This window comes from Oncorhynchus mykiss, chromosome 16 (genome assembly GCF_013265735.2).
Source record: "Oncorhynchus mykiss isolate Arlee chromosome 16, USDA_OmykA_1.1, whole genome shotgun sequence".
Taxonomy (NCBI): Eukaryota; Metazoa; Chordata; class Actinopteri; order Salmoniformes; family Salmonidae; genus Oncorhynchus; species Oncorhynchus mykiss.
Genome location: NC_048580.1, coordinates 60,146,175 through 60,168,498, shown reverse-complemented (window position 1 = coordinate 60,168,498; position 22,324 = coordinate 60,146,175). Strand labels below are relative to the sequence as shown.

The following is a 22,324-nucleotide window of genomic DNA, read 5'->3' as shown; positions in this document are numbered from 1 at the left end:
GTTTCTTGCTCTGTCAGGCTATCGACACCTCTCAATATAGGACTGTGTAGGTCTGATGCCAGCGGAATTAGGGACTAGAAATGCAGGATCACATGGATCCTACCTTGCTGACGACTCAGAAAGGAAATATATGGTATATCCAGTGTTGACCCAAGCCTACGTCATGAGCTATTTGACAAAAATAATGTAGATGTTCTCATCAGCAGAAAAAAATAATAATCTATTTGAACAATACTTTTTCCTTGTTCTGACCCTAAGAATTGGGAATGACAGAAGGTACACTGGGCGATAGAAGGCAGCCCCGTTTTGAGTTGTAAAAGCATAAACATCTGTTCTGAAGACTCTCCCCCATATCCTTTGCAGTCACAACTCAGGTCCTCCATTATTCATGAGTGGAGGAGGGCGCCACCCCACTTATTTACTATACTCACTACAAATCTCTTGAGAGAAATGGTTTGCTCTCCAAACAATGGGTCATTCATTTCCATCTAGGGGGCAATATGATGACTCCTGGAGAAAAACAGTAATTCTTTATTAAGGAGTCTGGTCATTTACAGTACATTGCAACATATACAATTAAACTGAGTGGGGAGACGAGCAAACATAACTTAGTGTAATAGGAATGTAATGTTGTTTTCTCAAATGCCATTTGCACTTTATAAGAGGCAGGCCGTTGCAGGTCTGGCAACAATAATGTGTTTACATTCATGGTGTATTAAAAATGCATCCATTATCAGAATAAGTTCATTATGTGTGCATGTGCAGCTTGTGTGTGTGTGTGTGTATGTATGTATGTCAGTGAGTAGTGCTAGTTGCATGCCAGCCTCAGCCTGTTTGTGTGTGTGCTAGCAGGTGGTGTTGCAGTGCTGGTTAATCAGTGCAGGTGGTGTTGCAGTGCTGGTTAATCAGTGCAGGTGGTGTTGCAGTGCTGGTTAATCAGTGCAGGTGGTGTTGCAGTGCTGGTTAATCAGTGCAGGTGGTGTTGCAGTGCTGGTTAATCAGTGCAGGTGGTGTTGCAGTGCTGGTTAATCAGTGCAGGTGGTGTTGCAGTGCTAGTTAATCAGTGCAGGTGGTGTTGCAGTGCTGGTTAATCAGTGCAGGTGGTGTTGCAGTGCTGGTTAATCAGTGCAGGTGGTGTTGCAGTGCTGGTTAATCAGTGCAGGTGGTGTTGCAGTGCTGGTTAATCAGTGCAGGTGGTGTTGCAGTGCTGGTTAATCAGTGCAGGTGGTGTTGCAGTGCTGGTTAATCAGTGCAGGTGGTGTTGCAGTGCTGGTTAATCAGTGCAGGTGGTGTTGCAGTGCTGGTTAATCAGTGCAGGTGGTGTTGCAGTGCTGGTTAATCAGTGCAGGTGGTGTTGCAGTACTGGTTAATCAGTGCAGGTGGTGTTGCAGTGCTAGTTAATCAGTGCAGGTGGTGTTGCAGTGCTGGTTAATCAGTGCAGGTGGTGTTGCAGTGCTGGTTAATCAGTGCAGGTGGTGTTGCAGTGCTGGTTAATCAGTGCAGGTGGTGTTGCAGTGCTGGTTAATCAGTGCAGGTGGTGTTGCAGTGCTGGTTAATCAGTGCAGGTGGTGTTGCAGTGCTGGTTAATCAGTGCAGGTGGTGTTGCAGTGCTGGTTAATCAGTGCAGGTAGTGTTGCAGTGCTGGTTAATCAGTGCAGGTGGTGTTGCAGTGCTAGTTAATCAGTATGTAAAGTAGAGCCAGTAGAATCTAGGTCTGCTGCTGATTAAATATTAACTGTGCCTGGTGATCCCTCCACCATGGAGCTGATCTTACTGTTTGTTGGGCTGGATTATTAGAATGGGTTAAAGTTGGAGATGGGGGTTGAGAGGAAAGGAGAGGTATTTAATGTGTGCTGGTGCATCTGTGTGTCTGTCATGGACTCATATCAGCGTTATGGTGCTCTGTGGTGTTGGTGGTGTCAGGAGATAGGACAGAGATAGGACTGAGACAGGGCTAGAGATGAGACCATGCTGGGACCCTCCTGCAGAGGATATGTTTTCTGACAGTTACAGGCTGTGCTTGCGTGTGTGCGTGCAAGAGAGAGAGAGATCTGCTGTGCTAGGGACAGGGATCAGTGGAAGGCTAATGACTTATCCAACCTACACACACACACACACACAGCCAGCCAGCCAGCCAGCCAGCCAGTCAGTGGAAGGCTAATGACTTATCCAACCTACACACACACACACACACACACAGCCAGCCAGCCAGCCAGCTAGCTAGCTAGCTAGCTATAAAATCTGTCCATGCCCTGTGTTCAGACTGGCCCTGTGGGTGAACAGACTAACACCAAATTGCCTGTGTCCTCTCACAGCCACGCATGTTTGTGTTCCTCAGAGAGAGATGGAGAGTTAAAAGGTCACATTCATAGAGAGCATGTACATGGCATTTGTTCCTCCTGTCCTCTGGGAGCCAACCCTGCACCTGAGAGAAGGAACCTAATATGCCCAGTGATGCAGAGGAGAGTAGAGAGGAGGGGGTGTTCATACCAGAAAGTTTAATAACAAGATCTAACTGAAATGAATTTAAATGTAGTCCAACGCCAGGATAGTGGGCTTGAATCCCGGGACCACCCGTACGTAAAATGTATGAACGCATGACTGTAAGTCACTTTGGATAAAAGTTTCTGCAAAATGGTATATATTATATTATGATTATGAATACTGAACTTAATTGCAGTGTATTGATTAATGCAACAGTCATGCTGTAGGTTTAACTTTCTGAGTGTCAGGTCTACTCCCTGTTTCACCTCCACTGAGCTCTTGTGTTGTGTATTTCAGAGCCAGATTGCCAGGAGCAGGAGATCTTCCTGTGGCGGAAGGATACAGGTTTTGGGTTCCGCATCCTGGGAGGAAATGAGGCCGGAGAGCCGGTGAGTATCTCTGCACCGTTCCTCCACCATATCCCTTGTCTGTCACAGTTTTTTGGATGCACCAATGAAAAGCAAAAGGTTTGTAATGGGATCTTTTCATGCAGGACACCATTCATTTACAGTGCTTTCGGGAAATATTCAGACCCCTTGAGTTTTTCCACATTTTGTTACGTTATCAGTTATCATAGACTATCCGTATTCAAAAATCTATTAAAATGTTGTTGTTTTTTCCACTCATCAATCTACACACAATAGCCCATAATGACAAAGCAAAAACTTTTTTTAAATTTTTTATTCTTTACATTTTTGTATATAAAAATGTACATTTACATAAGTACTCAGACCCTTTACTCAGTACTTTGTTGATGCACCTTTGGCAGTGGTTACAGCCTCGCGTCTTCTTGGGTGTGACGCTACAACCTTGGCACACCTGTATTTAAGGAGTTTCTCCCATTCTTCTCTGCAGATCCTCTCAAGCTCTGTCAGGTTGGATGGGGAGCGTTGCTGCACAGCTATTTTCAGGTCTCTCCAGAGATGTTCGATCGGGTTCAAGTCCAGGCTCTGGCTGGGCCACTCAAAGCTATTCAGAGACTTGCTTTGTCTTGGCTGTGTGCTTAGGGTCATTGTCCCGTTGGAAGGTGAACCTTCGTCCCTGTCTGAGGTCCTGAGAGCTCTTGAGCATGTTTTCATCAAGGATCTCTCTATATGTTGCTCCGTTCATCTTTCCCTCAATCCTGACTAGTCTCCTTGCCGCTGAAAAACATCCCCATAGCATGATGATGCCATCACCATGCTTCACCGTAGGGATGGTGCCAGGTTTCCTCCAGACATGACGCTTGTTATTCAGGCCAAATAGTTCAATCTTGGTTTCATCAGACCAGAGCATCTTGTTTCTCATGGTCTTAGAGTCTTTGAGTGCCTTTTGGCAAACTCCAAGCGGGCTGTCATGTGCCTTTTACTGAGGAGTAGCTTCTGTCTGGTCACTCTACCATGAAGGCTTGATTGGTGGAGTGCTGCAGAGATGATTGTCCTTCTTGAAGGTTTTCCCATCTCCACAAAGGAACTCTAGAGCTCTGTCAGAGTGACCATTGGTTCTTGGTCACCTCCCTGACCAATGCCCTTCTCTCCTGATTGCTCAGTTCGGTCGGGCGGCCAGCTCAAAGAAGAGTCTTGGTGGTTCCAAACTTCTTCCATTTAAGAATGATGGAGGCCACTATGTTCTGGGGGACCTTCAATGCTGCAGAAATGTTTTGGTACCCTTCCCCAGATCTGTACCTCGACACAATCCTGTCTCGGAGCTCTACAGACAATTCCTTCCACCTCATGACTTGGTTTTTGCTCTGACATGCACTGTCAACTGTGAGACCTTGGGGCGGCAGGGTAGCCTAGTGGTTAGAGCATTGGACTAGCAGCCAGGTTGCAAGTTCAAATCCCAGAGCTGACAAGGTACAAATCTGTCGTTCTGCCCCTGAACAGGCAGTTAACCCACCGGCCGTCATTGAAAATAAGAATTTATTCTTAAATGATTTGCCTAGTTAAATAAAGGTAAAAAATATATACACTGCTCAAAAATATAAAGGGAACACTTAAACAGCACAATGAAACTCCAAGTCAATCACACTTCTATGAAATCAAACTGTCCACTTTGAAAGCAACACTGATTGACAATACATTTCACATGCTGTTGTGCAAATGGAATAGACAACAGGTGGAAATTATAGGCAATTAGCAAGACACCCCCAATAAAGGAGTGGTTCTGCAGGTGGTGACCACAGACCACTTCTCAGTTCCTATGCTTCCTGGCTGATGTTTTGGTCACTTTTGAATGCTGGCAGTGTTTTCACTCTAGTGGTAGCATGAGACGGAGTCTACAACCCACACAAGTGGCTCAGGTAGTGCAGCTCATCCAGGATGGCACATCAATGCGAGCTGTGGCAAGAGTGTCCAGAGTGTCCCGAGCATGTCCAGAGCATGGAGGCGCTACCAGGAGACAGGCCAGTACATCAGGAGACGTGGAGGAGGCCGTAGGAGGGCAACAACCCAGCAGCAGGACCGCTACCTCCGCTTTTGTGCAAGGAAGAGCAGGAGGAGCACTGCCAGAGCCCTGCAAAATGACCTCCAGCAGGCCAAAAATGTGCATGTGTCTGCTCAAATGGTCAGAAACAGACTCCATGAGGGTGGTATGAGGGCCCGACGTCCACAGGTGGAGGTTATGCTTACAGCCCAACACCGTGCAGGACGTTTGGCATTTGCCAGAGAACACCAAGATTGTCAAATTCGCCACTGGCGCCCTGTGTTCTTCACAGATGAAAGCAGGTTCACACTGAGCACAGGTGACAGACGTGACAGAGTCTGGAGACGCCGTGGAGAACGTTCTGCTGCCTGCAACATCCTCCAGCATGACCGGTTTGGTGGTGGGTCAGTCATGGTGTGGGGTGGCATTTCTTTGGGGGTCCGCACAGCCCTCCATGTGCTCGCCAGAGGTAGTCTGACTGCCATTAGGTACCGAGATGAGATCCTCAGACCCCTTGTGAGACCATATGCTGGTGCGGTTGGCCCTGGGTTCCTCCTAATGCAAGACAATGCTAGACCTCATGTGGCTGGAGTGTGTTAGCAGTTCCTGCAAGAGGAAGGCATTGATGCTATGGACTGGCCCGCCCGTTCCCCAGACCTGAATCCAATTGAGCACATCTGGGACATCATGTCTCGCTCCATCCACCAACACCAAGTTGCACCAAAGACTGTCCAGGATTTGGTGGACGCTTTAGTCCAGGTCTGAGAGGAGATCCCTCAGGAGACCATCCGCCACCTCATCAGGAGCATGCCCAGGCAGGGAGAGATGTCATACAGACACGTGGAGGCCACACACACTACTGAGCCTCATTTTGACTTGTTTTAAAGACATTACATCAAAGTTGGATCAGCCTGTAGTGTGGTTTTCCACTTTAATTTTGAGTGACTCCAAATCCAGACCTCCATGGGTTGATAAATTTGATTTGCATTGATATTTTTGTGTGATTTTGTCATCAGCACATTCAACTATGTAAAGAAAAAATTATTTAATAAGAATATTTCATTCATTCAGATCTAGGATGTGTTATTTTAGTGTTCCCTTTATTTTATTGAGCAGTGTATATACAGTGGGGCAAAAAAAGTATTTAGTCAGCCACCAATTGTGCAAGTTCTCTCACTTAAAAAGATGAGAGAGACCTGTAATTTTCATCATAGGTACACTTCAACTATGACAGACAAAATGAGAAATAAAATCCAGAAAATCACATTGTAGGATTTTTAATGAATTTATCTGCAACCTATGGTGGAAAATAAGTTTTTGGTCAATAACAAAAGTTTATCTCAATACTTTGTTATATACCCTTTGTTGGCAATGACAGAGCAGTGATGTTTGAGGCTGTTGCTGGGCAACACGGACTTTCAACTCCCTCCAAAGATTTTCTATGGGGTTGAGATCTGGAGACTGGCTAGGCCACTCCAGGACCTTGAAATGCTTCTTACGAAGCCACTCCTTCGTTGCTCGGGCGGTGTGTTTGGGATCATTGTCATGCTGAAAGACCCAGCCATGTTTCATCTTCAATGCCCTTGCTGATGGAAGGAGGTTTTCACTCAAAATTTCACGATACATGGCCCCATTCATTCTTTCCTTTACACGGATCAGTCGTCCTGGTCCCTTTGCAGAAAAACAGCCCCAAAGCATGATGTTTCCACCCCCATGCTTCACAGTAGCTATGGTGTTCGTTGGATGCAACTTAGCATTCTTTGTCCTCCAAACATGACGAGTTGAGTTTTTACCAAAATTTTTACCAAAATATTTTGGTTTCATCTGACCATATGACATTCTCCCAATCTTCTTCTGGATCATCCAAATGCTCTCTAGCAAACTTCAGACGGGCCTGGACATGTACTGGCTTAAGCAGGGGGACATGTCTGGCACTGCAGGATTTGATTCCCTGGCGGCGTAGTGTGTTACTGAAGGTAGGCTTTGTTACTTTGGTCCCAGCTCTCTGCAGGTCATTCACTAGGACCCTCCGCGTGGTTCTGTGATTTTTGCTCACCGTTCTTGTGATCATTTTGACCCCACAGGGTGAGATCTTGCGTGGAGCCCCAGATCGAGGGAGATTATCAGTGGTCTTGTATGTCTTCCATTTCCTAATAATTGTTCCCACAGTTGATTTCTTCAAACCAAGCTGCTTACCTATTGCAGATTCAGTCTTCCCAGCCTGGTGCAGGTCTACAATTTTGTTTCTGGTGTCCTTTGACAGCTCTTTGGTCTTGGTCATAGTGGAGTTTGGAGTGTGACTGTTTGAGGTTGTGGACAGGTGTCTTATATACTGATAACAAGTTCAAACAGGTGCCATTAATACAGGTAACGAGTGGAGGACAGAGGAGCCTCTTAAATAAGAAGTTCCAAGTCTGTGAGAGCCGGAAATCTTGCTTGTTTGTAGGTGACCAAATACTTATTTTCCACCACAATTTGCAAATAAATTCATTAAAAATCCTACAATGTGATTTTCTGGATTTTTTTTCTTCTCATTTTGTCATAGTTGATGAAAATTACAGGCCTCTCTCATCTTTTTAAGTGGGAGAACTTGCATAATTGGTGGCTGACTAAATACTTTTTTGCCCCACTGTATATAGACAAGTGTGTGCCTTTCCAAATCATGTCCAATCAATTGAATTTACCACAGGTGGAATCCAATCAAGTTGTAGCAACATCTCAACAATGATCAATGGAAACAGGATGGACCTGAGCTCAATTACGAGTCTCATAGCAAAGGGTCTGAATAGTTATGTAAATAAGGTATTTCTGTTTTTTGTTTTTATTAAATGTGCAAAAATGTCTAAAAACCCTCTTTTCGTTTCGTCATTATGGGGTATTGTGTGTAGATTGATGAGAATTTTGGCTGTAACGTAACAAAATGTGGAAAAAAAGCCACTGTATACATGACTGACAATTAAGCATTCCAAAGCAAGACTGGAAGCATAAAACATGTATCTGCATTCCCCATGTCTGGTTATTACATCACGTGTTACATCATAAATAAACACTAAAGTTCTGAATTAAACAGCACTGCTGCGTGATACTGCGTGTTAAAAGGGCAGCTGATATACTGAACCCTCAATATTCTATTACAGCCTCATCACTATGTTTCCTGTCAGAGTTCCTTCCTTTTGGGTTTTCTTTGTTAAGCTACACACACACACACACACACACACACACACACACACACACACACACACACACACACACAACACTCATTCTGTGTCAGCTCACACTGTGATGCTCGACCGAACCAACAGCCTCATAGTCTTCCTTCTCTCTTCTGTCTGCATCAGTTGTTCTCCCCCACTCTCCCCCTCTAATTTGAAGCAGTAGAAATGTAGATTCCACTGTCTGTTTCTGTGTCTCTGAGAGATATGACTGGTGCTGTCTGTTACATGAGGTCGGCCTGCGTGCTGTTCTTAGGAGATTAATTTAGGCAGACAGAAGGTGTTGGTTATGTGGCATATTTTTCTATCAGAGACATGAACAGAGAGAAAGTAGAGAAAGGGAGTTATATATATATATATATTATATGCTGACAGGTATATTAAATCAAGCACACACCCATGCAATCTCCATAGGAACATTGGCAGTGGAATGGCTTACTGAGGAGCTCAGTAACTTTCTTCTTGGGACCTTCATAGGATGCCACCTTTCCAACAAGTCAGTTCGTCAAATTTCTGCCCTGCTAGAGCTGCCCCAGTCAACTGTAAGTGCTGTTATTGTGAAGTGGAAATATATAGTAGCAACAACGGCTCAGCAGCGAAGTGGTAGCGCACACAAGCTCACAGAATGGGACCGCCAAGTGCTGAAGCGTGTACCGAGTTCGTAACTGTTTGTTGAGCTTCATAAAAGGGGTGTCCATGGCCGAGCAGCCGCACACAAGCCTAAGATCACAATGCCAAGCGTCAACTGGAGATGTGTAAAGCTAGCCGCCATTAGACTCTAGAGCAGTGGAAACTCTGTAGTGATGAATCACGCATCACCATCTGGCAGTTGGACGGACAAATCTGGGTTTGGAGGATGCCAGGAGAACGCTATCTACCCAAATGAAATCAAATGTATTTATATAGCCCTTCTTACATCAGCTGATATCTCAAAGTGCTGTACATAAACCCAGCCTAAAACCCCAAACAGCATGCAATGCAGGTGTAGAAGCACGGTGGCTAGGAACAACTCCCTAGGAAGGCCAAAACCTAGGAAGAAACCTAGAGAGGAACCAGGCTATGAGGGGTGGCCTGTGCCGGGCGGAGATTATAACAGAACATGGCCAAGATGTTCAAATGTTCATAAATGACCAGCATGGTCAAATAATAATAATCACAGTAGTGGTCGAGGGTGCATCAAGTCAGCACCTCAGGAGTAAATGTCAGTTGGCTTTTCATAGCCGATCATTAAGAGTATCTCTATCGCTTCTGCTGTCTCTAGAGAGTTGAAAACAGAAGGTCTGGGACAGGTAGCATGTCCGGTAAACAGGTCAGGGTTCCATAGCCGCAGGCAGAATAGTTGAAATTGGAGCAGCAGCACGGCCAGGTGGACTGGGGACAGCAAGGAGTCATCATGCCAGGTAGTCCTGAGGCATGGTTCTAGGGCTCAGGTCCTCCGAGAGAGAGAAAGAAAGAGAAAATTAGAGAGAGCATACTTAAATTCCCACAGGACACCGGATAAGACAGGAGAAGTACTCCAGGTATAACAAACTGACCCTAGCCCCCCGACACATAACCTACTGCAGCATAAATACTGGAGGCTGAGACAGGAGGGGTCAGGAGACACTGTGGCCCCATCCGATGATACCCCCGGACAGGGCCAAACAGGAAGGATATAACCCCACCCACTTTGCCAAAGCACAGCCCCCACACCACTAGAGGGATATCTTCAACCACCAACTTACCATCCTGAGACAAGGCCGAGTATAGCCCACAAAGATCTCTGCCACGGCACAACCCAAGGGGGGGCGCTAACCCAGACAGGAAGATCACGACAGTGACTCAAACCACTCAAGTGACGCACCCCTCCTAGGGATGGCATGAAAGAGCACCAGTAAGCCAGTGCCAGTACCCCAATGCATAGTGCCAACTGTAAAGTTTGGTGGAGGATAAATAATGGCCTGGGGCTGTTTTTCATGTTTCGGGCAAAGCCCCTTAGTTCCAGTTCAGGGACATTTTAACGCTACAGCATCCAATGGCATTCCAGACGATTCTGTGCATTGGGACGGAATGGAACATCAAATGGCTTAATTTAGCTGCGTTGAACTTGAACCACAAGTGAAGTACAAGGCTGATTTATATGTATCATGTTTTGTAGATCTAGAGTATTCCCATTATGAAGTACAGAGCTAATGTATCTGTATGGTATTTTGTAGATCTACATTGGGCACATAGTGAAGTATGGAGCAGCAGATGAGGATGGGCGTCTGCGTTCGGGGGACGAGCTCATCTGTGTGGACGGCACGGCGGTGGTGGGCAAGTCTCACCAGCTGGTGGTGCAGCTGATGCAGCAGGCCGCCAAGCAGGGCCACGTCAACCTCACTGTCCGACGCAAAAGCTCAGGATACGGAGGTGAGGATGGGTCACAGAGGCATATGCATACACAGGGAAACACTCACCACACACACTCACCACACACACTCACCATACACACTCACCCACACACACTCACCACACACTCCACAACAGCGGCCACCTACACTACCCACGCTAGTTAAAACCTATTGCTTATTGGCTCAGTGAACTATCACTAGCCCGTGCCAAACATAAGGGGGGGATATTTGCTGAACAGGTTTTTATATTGCCTGCCCACCTCTTCATTCCCCCCATCTCTTCTTCAGTGGGTAAAGGGGAGGGTGATGTGCCCCCATCCCCGGCCTCGTCGCACCACAGCAGCACCCAGGCCCCCTCCCTGACCGAGGGCAAGCGAACCCCCCAGGGCAGCCAGAACTCCCTCAACACAGTCAGCTCCGGCAGTGGCTCCACCAGTGGGATCGGCAGTGGGGGAGGAGGGGGCTCCGGCAGTGCTGTGGTCCCCGCAGCCCTGCAACCATATGACATGGAGATCCAACGCGGAGAGAACGAGGGCTTCGGATTCGTCATTGTGTCGTCGGTCTCCAGGCCTGATGCTGGGACTACTTTGGGTGAGTGGGATGGGCAATGCTACGGTGGACTTGGTTATGGTGAGCTAAGTGAGATGGCAATGCTACGGTGGGCTGGGTTATGGTGAGCTGAGTGGGATGGGCAATACTACGGTGAGCTGGGTTATGGTGAGCTGAGTGGGATGGGCAATGCTAAAGTGGGCTGGGTTATGGTGAGCTGAGTGGGATGGGCAATACTACTCTGGGCTGGGTTATGGTGAGCTGAGTGGGATGGGCAATACTACTCTGGGCTGGGTTATGGTGAACTGAGTGGGATGGGCAATGCTAAAGTGGGCTGGGTTATGGTGAGCTGAGTGGGATGGGCAATACTACTCTGGACTGGGTTATGGTGAGCTAGACTTTGCTACTATGCTGGGTTTAGTTGCAATTTTTTGATGACTGAAAATCAGTTATCATTTGCTCTCGGTTGAACTGATAATATGGTTAAATCTGGCATGTAATCTTGGCGAAGCCTGATTCTGCTGATTGACTTTACTGTGGTTCCGAACAGACCCGAGGACAACCCGGTCCAATCCGAGTTAGGGAAGCAGCAAAGGGGTTCCGCTCCGCCTCCGCAGCAGCTAGTGAAAGTGCAGCGCGCCAAATTCAAAACAACAAAAATCTCATAATTAAAATTCCTCAAGCATACAAGTATTTTACACCATTTTAAAGATAACATTCTCGTTAATCGGGCCACAGTGTCTGATTTCAAATAGGATTTACAGTGAAAGCAACACAAACGATTATGTTAGGTCACCACCAAGCCCCAGAAAAACACAGCCATTTTTTCCAGCCAAAGCAAAGAGAGGAATCGCAAAAAGCAGAAATAGAGATAAAATGAATCACTAACATTTGATGATCTTCATCAGATGGGACTTCATGTTACACAATACATGTATGTTTTGTTTGATAAAGTTCATATTTATATAAACAAATCTGAGTTTACATTGGCGCGTTACGTTCAGTAGTTCTAAAACATGTGGTGATATTGCAGAGAACCACATCAATTTACAGAAATACTCATAATAAACATTGATAAAGATACGACTATTATACATGGAATGTTAGATAAACTTCTCCTTAATGCAACCGCTGTGTCAGATTTCAAAAAAACTTTACGGAGAAAGCAAACCATGCAATAATCTGAGTGTAGCCTTTAGACAACAAAGCAGCCAAAAAGATACCCGCCATATTGGGTAGTCAACATTTCTCAGAAATAGCATTTAAAATATTCACCTACCTTTGATGATCTTCATCAGAATGCACTCCCAGGAATCCCAGTTCCACCATAAATGTTTTGATTTGTTTGATAATGTCCATCAGTTATGTCCAAATATCTTCTTTTGTTAGGGCATTTGGTAAACAAATCCAAAAGCGCGTTCAGGTCGCGCCGAACGTCGGACGAAAAGTTCAAAAAGTTCCGTTACAGCTCGTAGAAACATGCCAACCTAAGTATGGAATCAATCTTTAGGATGTTTTTAACATAAAACTTCATTAATATTCCAACTGGACAATTCCTTTGTCTGTACAAATTAAGTGGAACGTAGCTACCTTTTCACGTGAGCGCGCCAGACCGAGGCTGTGGCCAGACCACTCACTTAAAGAGCCCTTATGAACCCCTCCTTTAGAGTAGAATCCTCAAAACAGGTTCTAAATACTGTTGACATCTAGTGGAAGCGCTGGGAAGTGAAAAACAACTAATATCACCCTGTATCTTCAATGGGGGCTGAGTTGAAAAACTACAAACCTCAGATTTCCCACTTCCTGGTTGGATTTGTCTCAGGTTTTTGCCTGTCATATGAGTTCTGTTATACTCACAGATATAATTCAAACCGTTTTAGAAACTTCGGAGTGTTTCCTATCCAATACTACTAATTCATCCAAAAGTGAAAATGCTGCCCCCTATCCCAAAAAGGTTAAGATACTTAAATAACCGGAGATGATAAAGCATAAGGGAGGTAGAGAGTGGTGATGCTCTAGCAGGGGCTGTGTGAGTGTGTAGGCTACTGGGAGTTTGACCGAGTGACACAGTAACAGGGAGGAGGGAGGGAGAGACAAGAGACCGCAACCAACCAGGCTGACTCACGCTATAGTAGACTAATAGCTGCCATAGCTAGGTTATTCATCATCCAATATGATTACTAGTGCCTGTCTTGACTGCATCAAACCGGGAGAAGCTAGTTAAGCTAGCTAACGTTAGCTAGCTAGGCTAGTTGAGGCTGCAGTGCATGCACTTTCTCGCCCTACACAATTACAAATAACAACTCCATTCAGAATATACAGTAGCAGCCTACCTGTTGGCTCTTGGTCATTGTAGCCTATCCTTCTCCTTTAACTTTTAATTCCATCATTTTAATTCCATCTTCCATTAATTACATATCTCCTAACTTTTTCCTCACACGGCGGCTCTATGACTGTAGCCTTCTGTCACTTTGATGACTTATGATTGGCCAACAACAAGCTACGCCTCTCGTGAAAAGCAAAGAGCAGCAGCATAAATTATAACATGTCTCTCTATCTCTACTGCAGCAGTCACGTGTGGATCAGTTAAAATTACACATACCCAAGACCTGTGACAATCATATCCGACCCAGACCCATGACATTATTTAGAATTCTGGATCTGGACCCGCAGGTAACTGCCAAAATAATACAAACACAAGTACATGAGGGATACTATCAGGGGTTGGAACCTAAATGATTTAGTTCTGAACAGAAGCAACTAAATAGTCATTTCGTTCCACTGTTCCGACCAGCAAAATAAAGATCAGAACCAGTTAAACATGCCGGGCAGGTCATTGTTTTGGCCATTATTTTGAATACCATGGCTATGCCCCCATAAGATGACAATGCCCCCATCCATATGGCATGAGTGGTCACTGACTGGTTTAATGAGCATGAAAATGATGTAAACCATATGCCATGCTGAGATTCTGGAGCGCGCCTGAGACAACATTTTTCATCATCATCATCAGCAAAAGACCAAATTATGGAATTTCTTGTGGAAGAATAATGTTGCATCCCTCCAGTACAGTTCCAGACACTAGAATCTATGCCAAGGCACATTGAAGCTGTTCTGGCTCGTGATGGCCCAACGCCCTGCCCTATTAAGACACTTTATGTTGGTGCTTCCTTTATTTTGGCAGTTTAATTATTTTATTTTACCTTTATTTAACCAGGTAGGCTAGTTGAGAACAAGTTCTCATTTGCAACTGCGACCTGGCCAAGATAAAGCATAGCAGTGTGAACAGACAACAACACAGAGTTACACATGGAGTAAACAATACACAAGTCAATAACATAGTAGAAAAAAAAGAATCTATATACATTGTGTGCAAAAGGCATGAGGAGGTAGGAGAATAATTACAATTTAGCAGATTAACACTGGAGTGATAAATGATCAGATGAACATGTACAGGTAGAGATACTGGTGTGCAAAAGAGCAGAAAAGTAAAGAAATAAAAACAGTATGGGGATGAGGTAGGTAAATTGGGTGGGCTATATACCGATGGACTATGTACAGCTGCAGCGATCAGTTAGCTGCTCAGATAGCAGATGTTTAAAGTTGGTGAGGGAGATAAAAGTCTCCAACTTCAGAGATTTTTGCAATTCGTTCCAGTCGCAGGCAGCAGAGAACTGGAAGGAAAGTTACCAGTACATACACAGTATTGACAATATTTTTTGACAAGCAACCCTTTAAAGGTTAACTTATGCTCAAGAACAGTTCTCAAGTGATTGGGTAGACGCTAAGCCTAAAAACGAATAGCAGAACACTCCTCCTGATGTTATTCAGACAACCTATTTCCTTAAAAAGTCTCCCTCAAAGTTTTCAAAGTGAGACAAGGAAATTGTGAAAAAGCATGATTCTGCCAAGCAAGCACTCCAGTAAACACACAACCCTAACAGTGCATCAGCACCGCCTGCCAGTCCTCTTGCCACTCAGTGACATGATTGATCATTTCTTGGGGGTGGAATTACAATATTTTGACAGTCACTGCTCATTGAGTTCCCACCTGCTTTATTAATAGTAGGGCTTCCATTTCTGATGGGAGTGGACTTAATGACACAGCCCCGAGGTCACAAACCCAACAATCATGAGCTTAGGGAAACAGAAATCTCTTTATGTGCCCAGGCACATTCACCGCCTGGTTGATGCTTTATCAAAAACACCATCATCACAGATTCAAAAGGCAGACTTGTAGCCGACCCTGGCTGATTCACTCAGCATGTAATTGAAGTTCCACCGAGCACAATCTATAGCTGTCCATACCGTTTATCTATGAAGGCAAAATAGTGAAATTGGCCCCATTAAGGTCACTCAGCCGTCAACGAGGGATTTTAAATGTCCTCCTCTGAACAAATGTGGTATCAAGCTCCCTCTGATGAGTTTGCAGCACCAATGTCGCTCCAAGGTCTCCTTACACAGCTTGCCTGATGACCAGGAAGATGTTGCATGGTGTGAAACATGCTATTGGGCCAGGCTACTATCAAATATAGGTTTTGTTAGCTACTGTGCCACGCAAAGGGCCCGATTCCATTGATCCTGTGGGCTGTAGTTGAAGCCCCATAAAATAGAAAGCAGAGGTACTCCCACACATTGACTCGGTACCGTTACCCCTGTCTATTGCCTCGTTATTGTATTGTGTTACTTTATATTATTTTTTACTTTAGTTTATTTGGTAAATATTTTCTTAACTCTTTCTTGAACTGCATTTTAAGGGCTTGTAAGTAAGCATTTCACGGTAAGGTCTACTACACCTGTTGAATTTGGCACATGTGACAAATAAAGTTTGATTTGATTTTTGATTAGAGTTTTATGTATCATTTATACAAGCAGAAGAAATCCCATTGAGACTTTATCTCTTTTTTTGCGGGTGACCTGAATGTGCTGGTCTGCATCGTCTGCAGCTGGGTCCTCAGACTGAGAGTGACAATACCTGTCTCTGTCTCAACTGTCTCTGTCGGTGTCTCAAATTATACTCTATATTCTCCATGTATTGCAGTACTTCTGACCAGACCTGAGCCCTATGTGGGTATCATTTGAGAGTTTCTTCCTGTCTCATTCTCTCCCTCTGTGCCTACTGCTTTAGCCCCCTTCACCCCTGTGGGGATGGGATGAATGAATGTGCTGATAAGGGTTGTTCCTCTGTCCAATCTCCCCTTCTACTAGTAGAGGTCCAACAGAGAGACATGATCACAAACGGATGGACATGCACTATCTATGGATTCTTCTTTAGCCTGAAAGGGCCATAGATGTTTTAGGGTATTGTAATGCACAAAGAGCTTTCCGCTGGCTTTATCCCTCTCCCGTACATCATACTATGCAAACCCCTTTTCTCCCTCCAGCCCAGCCCGTCCTCCCATAATGAACTGATGTCTGCTGGTGTTGTGCTCAGCAGATTGGGTATTAAATCCTGGGTATTTGTCACACCCCGTAATGTCCCATATCTCATTATTTGGATAGAGTGGCAGGATACAAGTGCAGTTTTTAATCAAGGTGTAGGGAGGGGAGCTGGTAGCACAAGGTGATGTGATAAATATGGATGTGGGAGGGATAGAGAGCGGGAGGGGGAGAGAAAGAGGGAGGAGGAATGGAGAGAGGCGGGAAGAGAGAGAGGTAGAGAGGAGGAGGGATGGAGGGAGAGAGGGGGAGAGGGCTCCTTAGGGTCTGTTCAGAGCTGCTCTGTAAACAAGATGTGCTGTATTGAACACTGTCACTCTCCTTGTACAGCCCCATGCAATGCTAGCATCTCTCTGTCTGTAGCCTCTGATATACTGCAGTGCATGTTACTCTCTTGACGTCTGCGAGGATCCTGAGATTCCTCAGTGTCACTCTTTAGGAATCCATCTCATTCTCTGAGCCATTCCGAGCACCAGAAACTCAATTATCTCCAGTGACTTACCACTCCGCTGTGGCGTAGGCTGTATCCTCCACATCAATCCCTGGCTCCGATGGGGAGTGGAGGACAATCGTAAGGCCGTGTCAAGGCTATTGATAGCCTCCTGAGCGGGGGCCACGAAGGGCCCAGACCAGTTCCATGTGATTTAAATCCCATCGATTAGCACGTCAGGGGTGCAGAGGACAACAGTAGAGAAAGTGACAGAGAAAGTGTCTTCTCCCAGACCATTCATTCCTTAATGACCACCCAATACAAGTCCACCAATAGGGATGTAAGCTGTGTTCCGCATGCATGCTCCTTGATTGGACCATTGTTTCCAGTGCAACGGTTGGCTGGTTCTTGGGTGGTGCTCTCTGGGTGAATGGCCTATGGGGGTTTGGATGATTAACCCTTTGCTTCCCTTTCTCTTTTTTCCTTCTCTTTTCTTTTCCCATCCTCTTTTTCTCTTCCCTTAATCGAATTATGTAATCAATAACCAAATCACACACACACCCACACTTACTACACATTAACATCAAAGCTGGAAATGCATGTGTGGCCATGCCCCACAAAATAGGGCGCATCATCGAGGGGAGCCCTGCGGACCGCTGTGGGAAACTGAAGGTGGGCGACCGCATCCTGTCCGTCAACGGCTGCTCCATCACCAACAAGTCCCACTCGGACATCGTCAATCTGATCAAGGAGGCAGGGAACACCGTCTCTCTGAGGATCATTCCGGGTGACGGTAAGACGTTGTGTTTTTTTGCTCTGAGCTGTTTTATAATGCAGTAGGGAGGAGAGTTATTCATGGCCTAGTGGGAGTCAGCGGGCACCACGGCTCTGCACTGGCAGAAGCACTTTGCACCAACCTGGGGAGCTACCTTGGGAGGCCATGCTCCCTGCCCTGTGCTCAAAATGGGAGACTGTGAATGAGAAGGAAGATGTTGTCACTCAATACTTTTCTGTAGTTAGTTTTAAGTTTTCCTCTCTTATGGTTAAAGGCCCAGTTTTATATTATTATATATAAAAGTTTTATATTTTCACACTATGAGGTTAGAATAAGACTGTGAAATTGTGAAAATGGTGCCCTTTTAGTGTAAGAGCTGTTTGAAAAGCGTTTTGGTGGGATGGAGTTTTGGTCTGCCTGGTCACATCACCAAGCGGTAAATGAGTTAATAGAAAAATAAGAAAGAGAGTTCCAAACCGCTCTGCCAACAGCTAGTTTTCCCCTCTCCCTCTCCATGAACAGTCCTAGCAACATTTTTGCTTGAGAAATTGCTCTTTGCTAAAAAAGCTATTTTTATTCATTTTTGACCGTTTAATTGAAAACACTTACTGTAAGGTTTAATTGTTACCCAGAAATTATTTGATATTGAGATAAAAACGGCTGCATTGTACCTAAGGTTGACTTCGACCCAGAGATTGTGAATATCCCTGAGAGTGAAACCATTTCAGAGATTAATTTGTCAGTTGACATACAGTATGTGTGTGTTGATTTTAGTACAATGTCTGATAGACACACTCATGTCATTTTGATGTACTGCAGTCTGCCAATTTGGTATTGGCTGCTACTTTGTAACGAAGAAAAAAGTTAAATGTGGTGTATATGTAATCAGTGCATCCTGTTAGTGTTAATCTCCTTAGTCTAAATGGTGGTAGGAAATGCATACGTATTACGGGTTATGGCAGGAACAGTCTGTGACAGGAAGCTGTCTCCTTCCCCATGAGTAGGCATGTGTTGTGTTGTTCCCTGTCCCAGAACGACAATAAAGCCAGCCACTAGAATGCCCTGTCATTGGCTGAGCTGAGAGATTTGGCCCCTAAAAGGCTAGGGCCGGCTCTGACTATGTGAGGATATGGATGTGGGTATGCAGACCCACGAGCCACTGCGGCCCCTCATGATGAGTTCCATTTTTTTGTGGCCCCCACTGCCATCAAAGTTTCCCATCCTTGTTCTAGAGAGACTGGTGAAATGTAGCTTAATTAAGATGGGAGCGGAGGAGAATCAGTAGCACAAACACAAAGGAGGAGAGAATGCAAAACCACTCATTAAACAAAGCGTGGCAGTTTTTTTAAAGATCACAATGACAACGTCTACACAGGCAACATCCGCACCGAGCTAAAGGCAAGAGCTGCCGCATACAAGGAGCGAGACACTAATCTGGACGCTTATAAGAAATCCCGCTATGTCCTCAGACGAAACCATCAAACAGGCAAAGCGTCAATACAGGAATTAAGATTGAATCCTACTACAACGGCTCTGATGTTCGTCGGATGTGGCAGGGCTTGAAAACTATTATGGACTACAAAGGGAAACCCAGCCGCGAGCTGCTCAGTGACACGAGCCTACCAGATGAACTAAATGCCGTTTATGCTTGCTTCGAGGCAAGCAACACTGAAGCATGCATGAGAGCAACAGCTGCTCCAGATGACTGTGTGATCACGCTCTCCGTAGCCAATGTGAGCAAGACCTTTAAACAGGTCAACAATCACAAGGCCGCGGGGCCAGACAGACTACCAGGCCATGTACTCAGAGCATGCGCGGACCAAGTGGCAAGGTCAACATTTTTTCACTCAACACAATGCTACAGATATCTCAAGTTTTGAGGGAGCATGCAATTGGCATGCTGACTGCAGGAATGTACACGAGCTGTTGCCAGAGAATTTAATTTATATTTTTCTAACGAATGTCCACCTCCAACATCGTTTTAGAGAACCTATTGTCGTCGTGTGGGCGAGCGGTTTGCTGATGTCAACGTTGTGAACAGACTGCCCCATGGTTGCAGTGGGGTTATGGTATGGGAAGGCATAGGCTACGGACAACGAACACAATTGCATTTTAATGATGGCAAGTTGAATGCACAGAGATACCATGATGAGATCCTGAGGCCCATTGTCATGCCATTCATCCACCGCCATCACCTCATGTTTCAGCATGATAATGCACGGCCCAATGTCGCAAGGATCTGTACACAATTCCTGTAAGCTGAACATGTTCCAGTTCTTCCATGGCCTGCATACTTATCAGACATGTCACCCGTTGAGCATGTTTGGGATGCTCTGATTTGATGTGTACAACAGCTTGTTCCAGTTCTCGCCAATATCAAGCAACTTCGCACAGCCATCGAAGAGGAGTGGGAAAACATTCCACAGGCCACAATCTACAGTCTGATCAACTCTATGCGAAGGAGTTGTGTTGTGCTGCATGAGGCGAATGGTGGTCCCACCAAATACTGACTGGTTTTCTGATCCACACCCCTAACTTTTTTTTCAAGGTATCTGTGTCTAATAGATGCATATCTGTATTCCCAGTCATGTGATATCCCAGTCATGTAAATCTAATTAATTTATTTCAATTGACTGATTTCCTTTTTTATTAATGTTTTATTAATCAACCATTAAAAAAAAAACACATAAAACTTGAGAAAGCCATACATGAGTTAAGTCATGGAGGATAACACACAAAGTCTGGGACTTATTTCCATTGTGGTCTTCTTGAAACAAGATGGCTAGGCAAGATCGAACACGGTTGAACACAGTATTGAGAGCCAGATAATAAAACATAAAAACAAAGAAGAACATCTATCTCATCATTACAGTTACATCGTAGGGGACAGTCGTATGGGCACAGCAGACAAATTGTTTTTTACTTTCTTTTTAAAGCTGCCCAGAGACAACATCGTTTTTTTGGGCAAAGGCAAATCATTCCACTCTGAGGCTCCAGTATACAAGAAAGTACCTTTCCCAGCATTACTCCTGAACCTGTAGATGCACACATCAGCTACACCTGATCTGGTGCTGTGATTGTGTGTATCCTTAAATGATTTCCAAAGCTTTTTAGGGTCATTTTTGTTGTCAATGATTTTATCAGCAAAGGAACCCTTCATTGCTGGGTTCCCGAGTGGCACAGCGGTCTAAGGCACTGCATCTCGGTGCTAGAGGCGTCATTATAGACCCTGGCTTGATTCCAGACTGTATCACAACTGGCTGTGATTGGGAGTCCCATAGGGCGGCACACAATTGGCCCAGCGTCGTCCGGGTTTGGCCGGGGTAGCTCGTCATTCTAAATAAGAATTTGTTCTTAACTGACTTGCCTTGTTAAATAAAGATTAAATAAAATGAGCTTCATCAATCCTGCTCTGTGCTTCATTTCTGTGATGTTTATTTAGGACAAAATCAGGCTGCTCGAGAGTTGGACATTTCTTAAAGGCCTTATTCAAAACAGTATTTTTTGAGTCCTCTGATTCTAACAATTTTGTGACACTTCAATATATCTTTAAAACTCTCCTTGTGCAAAATGTGAACTGTACCTTAGTAAAATATATGAAATTGTTGCTTTTGTTCAGTATAATTCTAGTCTACAATTGTATTTTAATGGCAGAACAACACTCAGAAATAGAAGCCATTCAGCCACGACCTTCCTCAGCCAGACGGTGTCATTTTGTGTGGCGACATTTGTTCTTGAATCGTTCAGGTTGTGTCCCCCAGAGTGCTCCGTGGGGAAAGGCAGGCAGGGCTGTCAGGGTGGCGAGGGAGAGGGGGAGAGAAGGATGAATGAGTCAGGCTGGTGCTGTCGCTAACTTCAGGCAGAACCCCATTCCCTCTATAAGTAACCAATGTCTATGATGACTAATGTGGGCTGCCGTGCTGTGGCTTGTGGTGCAACACAATTAGATTTGTAAGAAAGGAAGGACAGTTACCCTATTTGTACTTTTTAATGTATTTTTCTTTCCCCTTGGAATTAAAAAAAACAGAACGATTGAAGCGGAGAGGCTTGTTTTCTTTTGATGTTCGAGCTGGTGAGCAAAATGGTAGATGACAACATCATAGGCAGTCAGCGTCAGGTTGAACAGAGCAGCCTTGAGCGGAGACTGTTCTCTGGAGAGCAAAATTCCTGTAAGGAGATGTGTCGTCAGAGACAGCAGTCCTGACCAAGACCCAGTTGCAACTCAAAACAAATTGTTTGTTTAACAAAAGAGCACTTTTAGAGCCTCTAACAGTGGGCGGATTCATTTTGTTTTTCTTTAAGATCTTACCAGAATCCATGTATTACTTTCAGATTAGAGGTTACCCATAATCCTCAATTTGTGTTTACACAGAGTCCTCCAACGCGTCTCTGTTGACCAATGCTGAGAAGATTGCCACCATCACCACCACGCACACACCCCAAACTGCCACAGAGTCTCGGTGAGTTTTTATTATTCATAAACAGGCTTTTTGGAACATACTTTATTAGTATGATACATTATATGAAAGATGACCTCTATATGAATATGATGTACTTTCATATCTGTTCATATGAATAATTTTATTTTCCAGGAATAACTCAAAGTTGAAACAGGCTCCTCCTCCACCTCCTCCAACACAAGCTCTGCCCTCACAGGTAA

At 44.9% G+C, this 22,324-nt stretch overlaps 1 protein-coding gene across 8 annotated transcripts in view; it reads left to right on the top strand.

Annotated features, from left to right (window-relative positions):
• LOC110491133 (membrane-associated guanylate kinase, WW and PDZ domain-containing protein 1) overlaps positions 1–22,324 on the top strand; it is a 204,234-nt gene that overhangs the window by 174,864 nt on the left and 7,046 nt on the right. For 7 of the 8 annotated variants that reach the window (XM_036947461.1, XM_036947465.1, XM_036947464.1 and 4 more), the window contains exons 15-20: positions 2,782–2,873; positions 10,295–10,490; positions 10,760–11,062; positions 17,479–17,682; positions 22,037–22,124; positions 22,257–22,320. In XM_036947461.1, coding sequence (XP_036803356.1) covers positions 2,782–2,873; positions 10,295–10,490; positions 10,760–11,062; positions 17,479–17,682; positions 22,037–22,124; positions 22,257–22,320 — 947 coding nt within the window. The remainder of the gene's footprint in view (positions 1–2,781; positions 2,874–10,294; positions 10,491–10,759; positions 11,063–17,478; positions 17,683–22,036; positions 22,125–22,256; positions 22,321–22,324) is intronic. The other variant, XM_036947463.1, reaches the window with a different exon arrangement.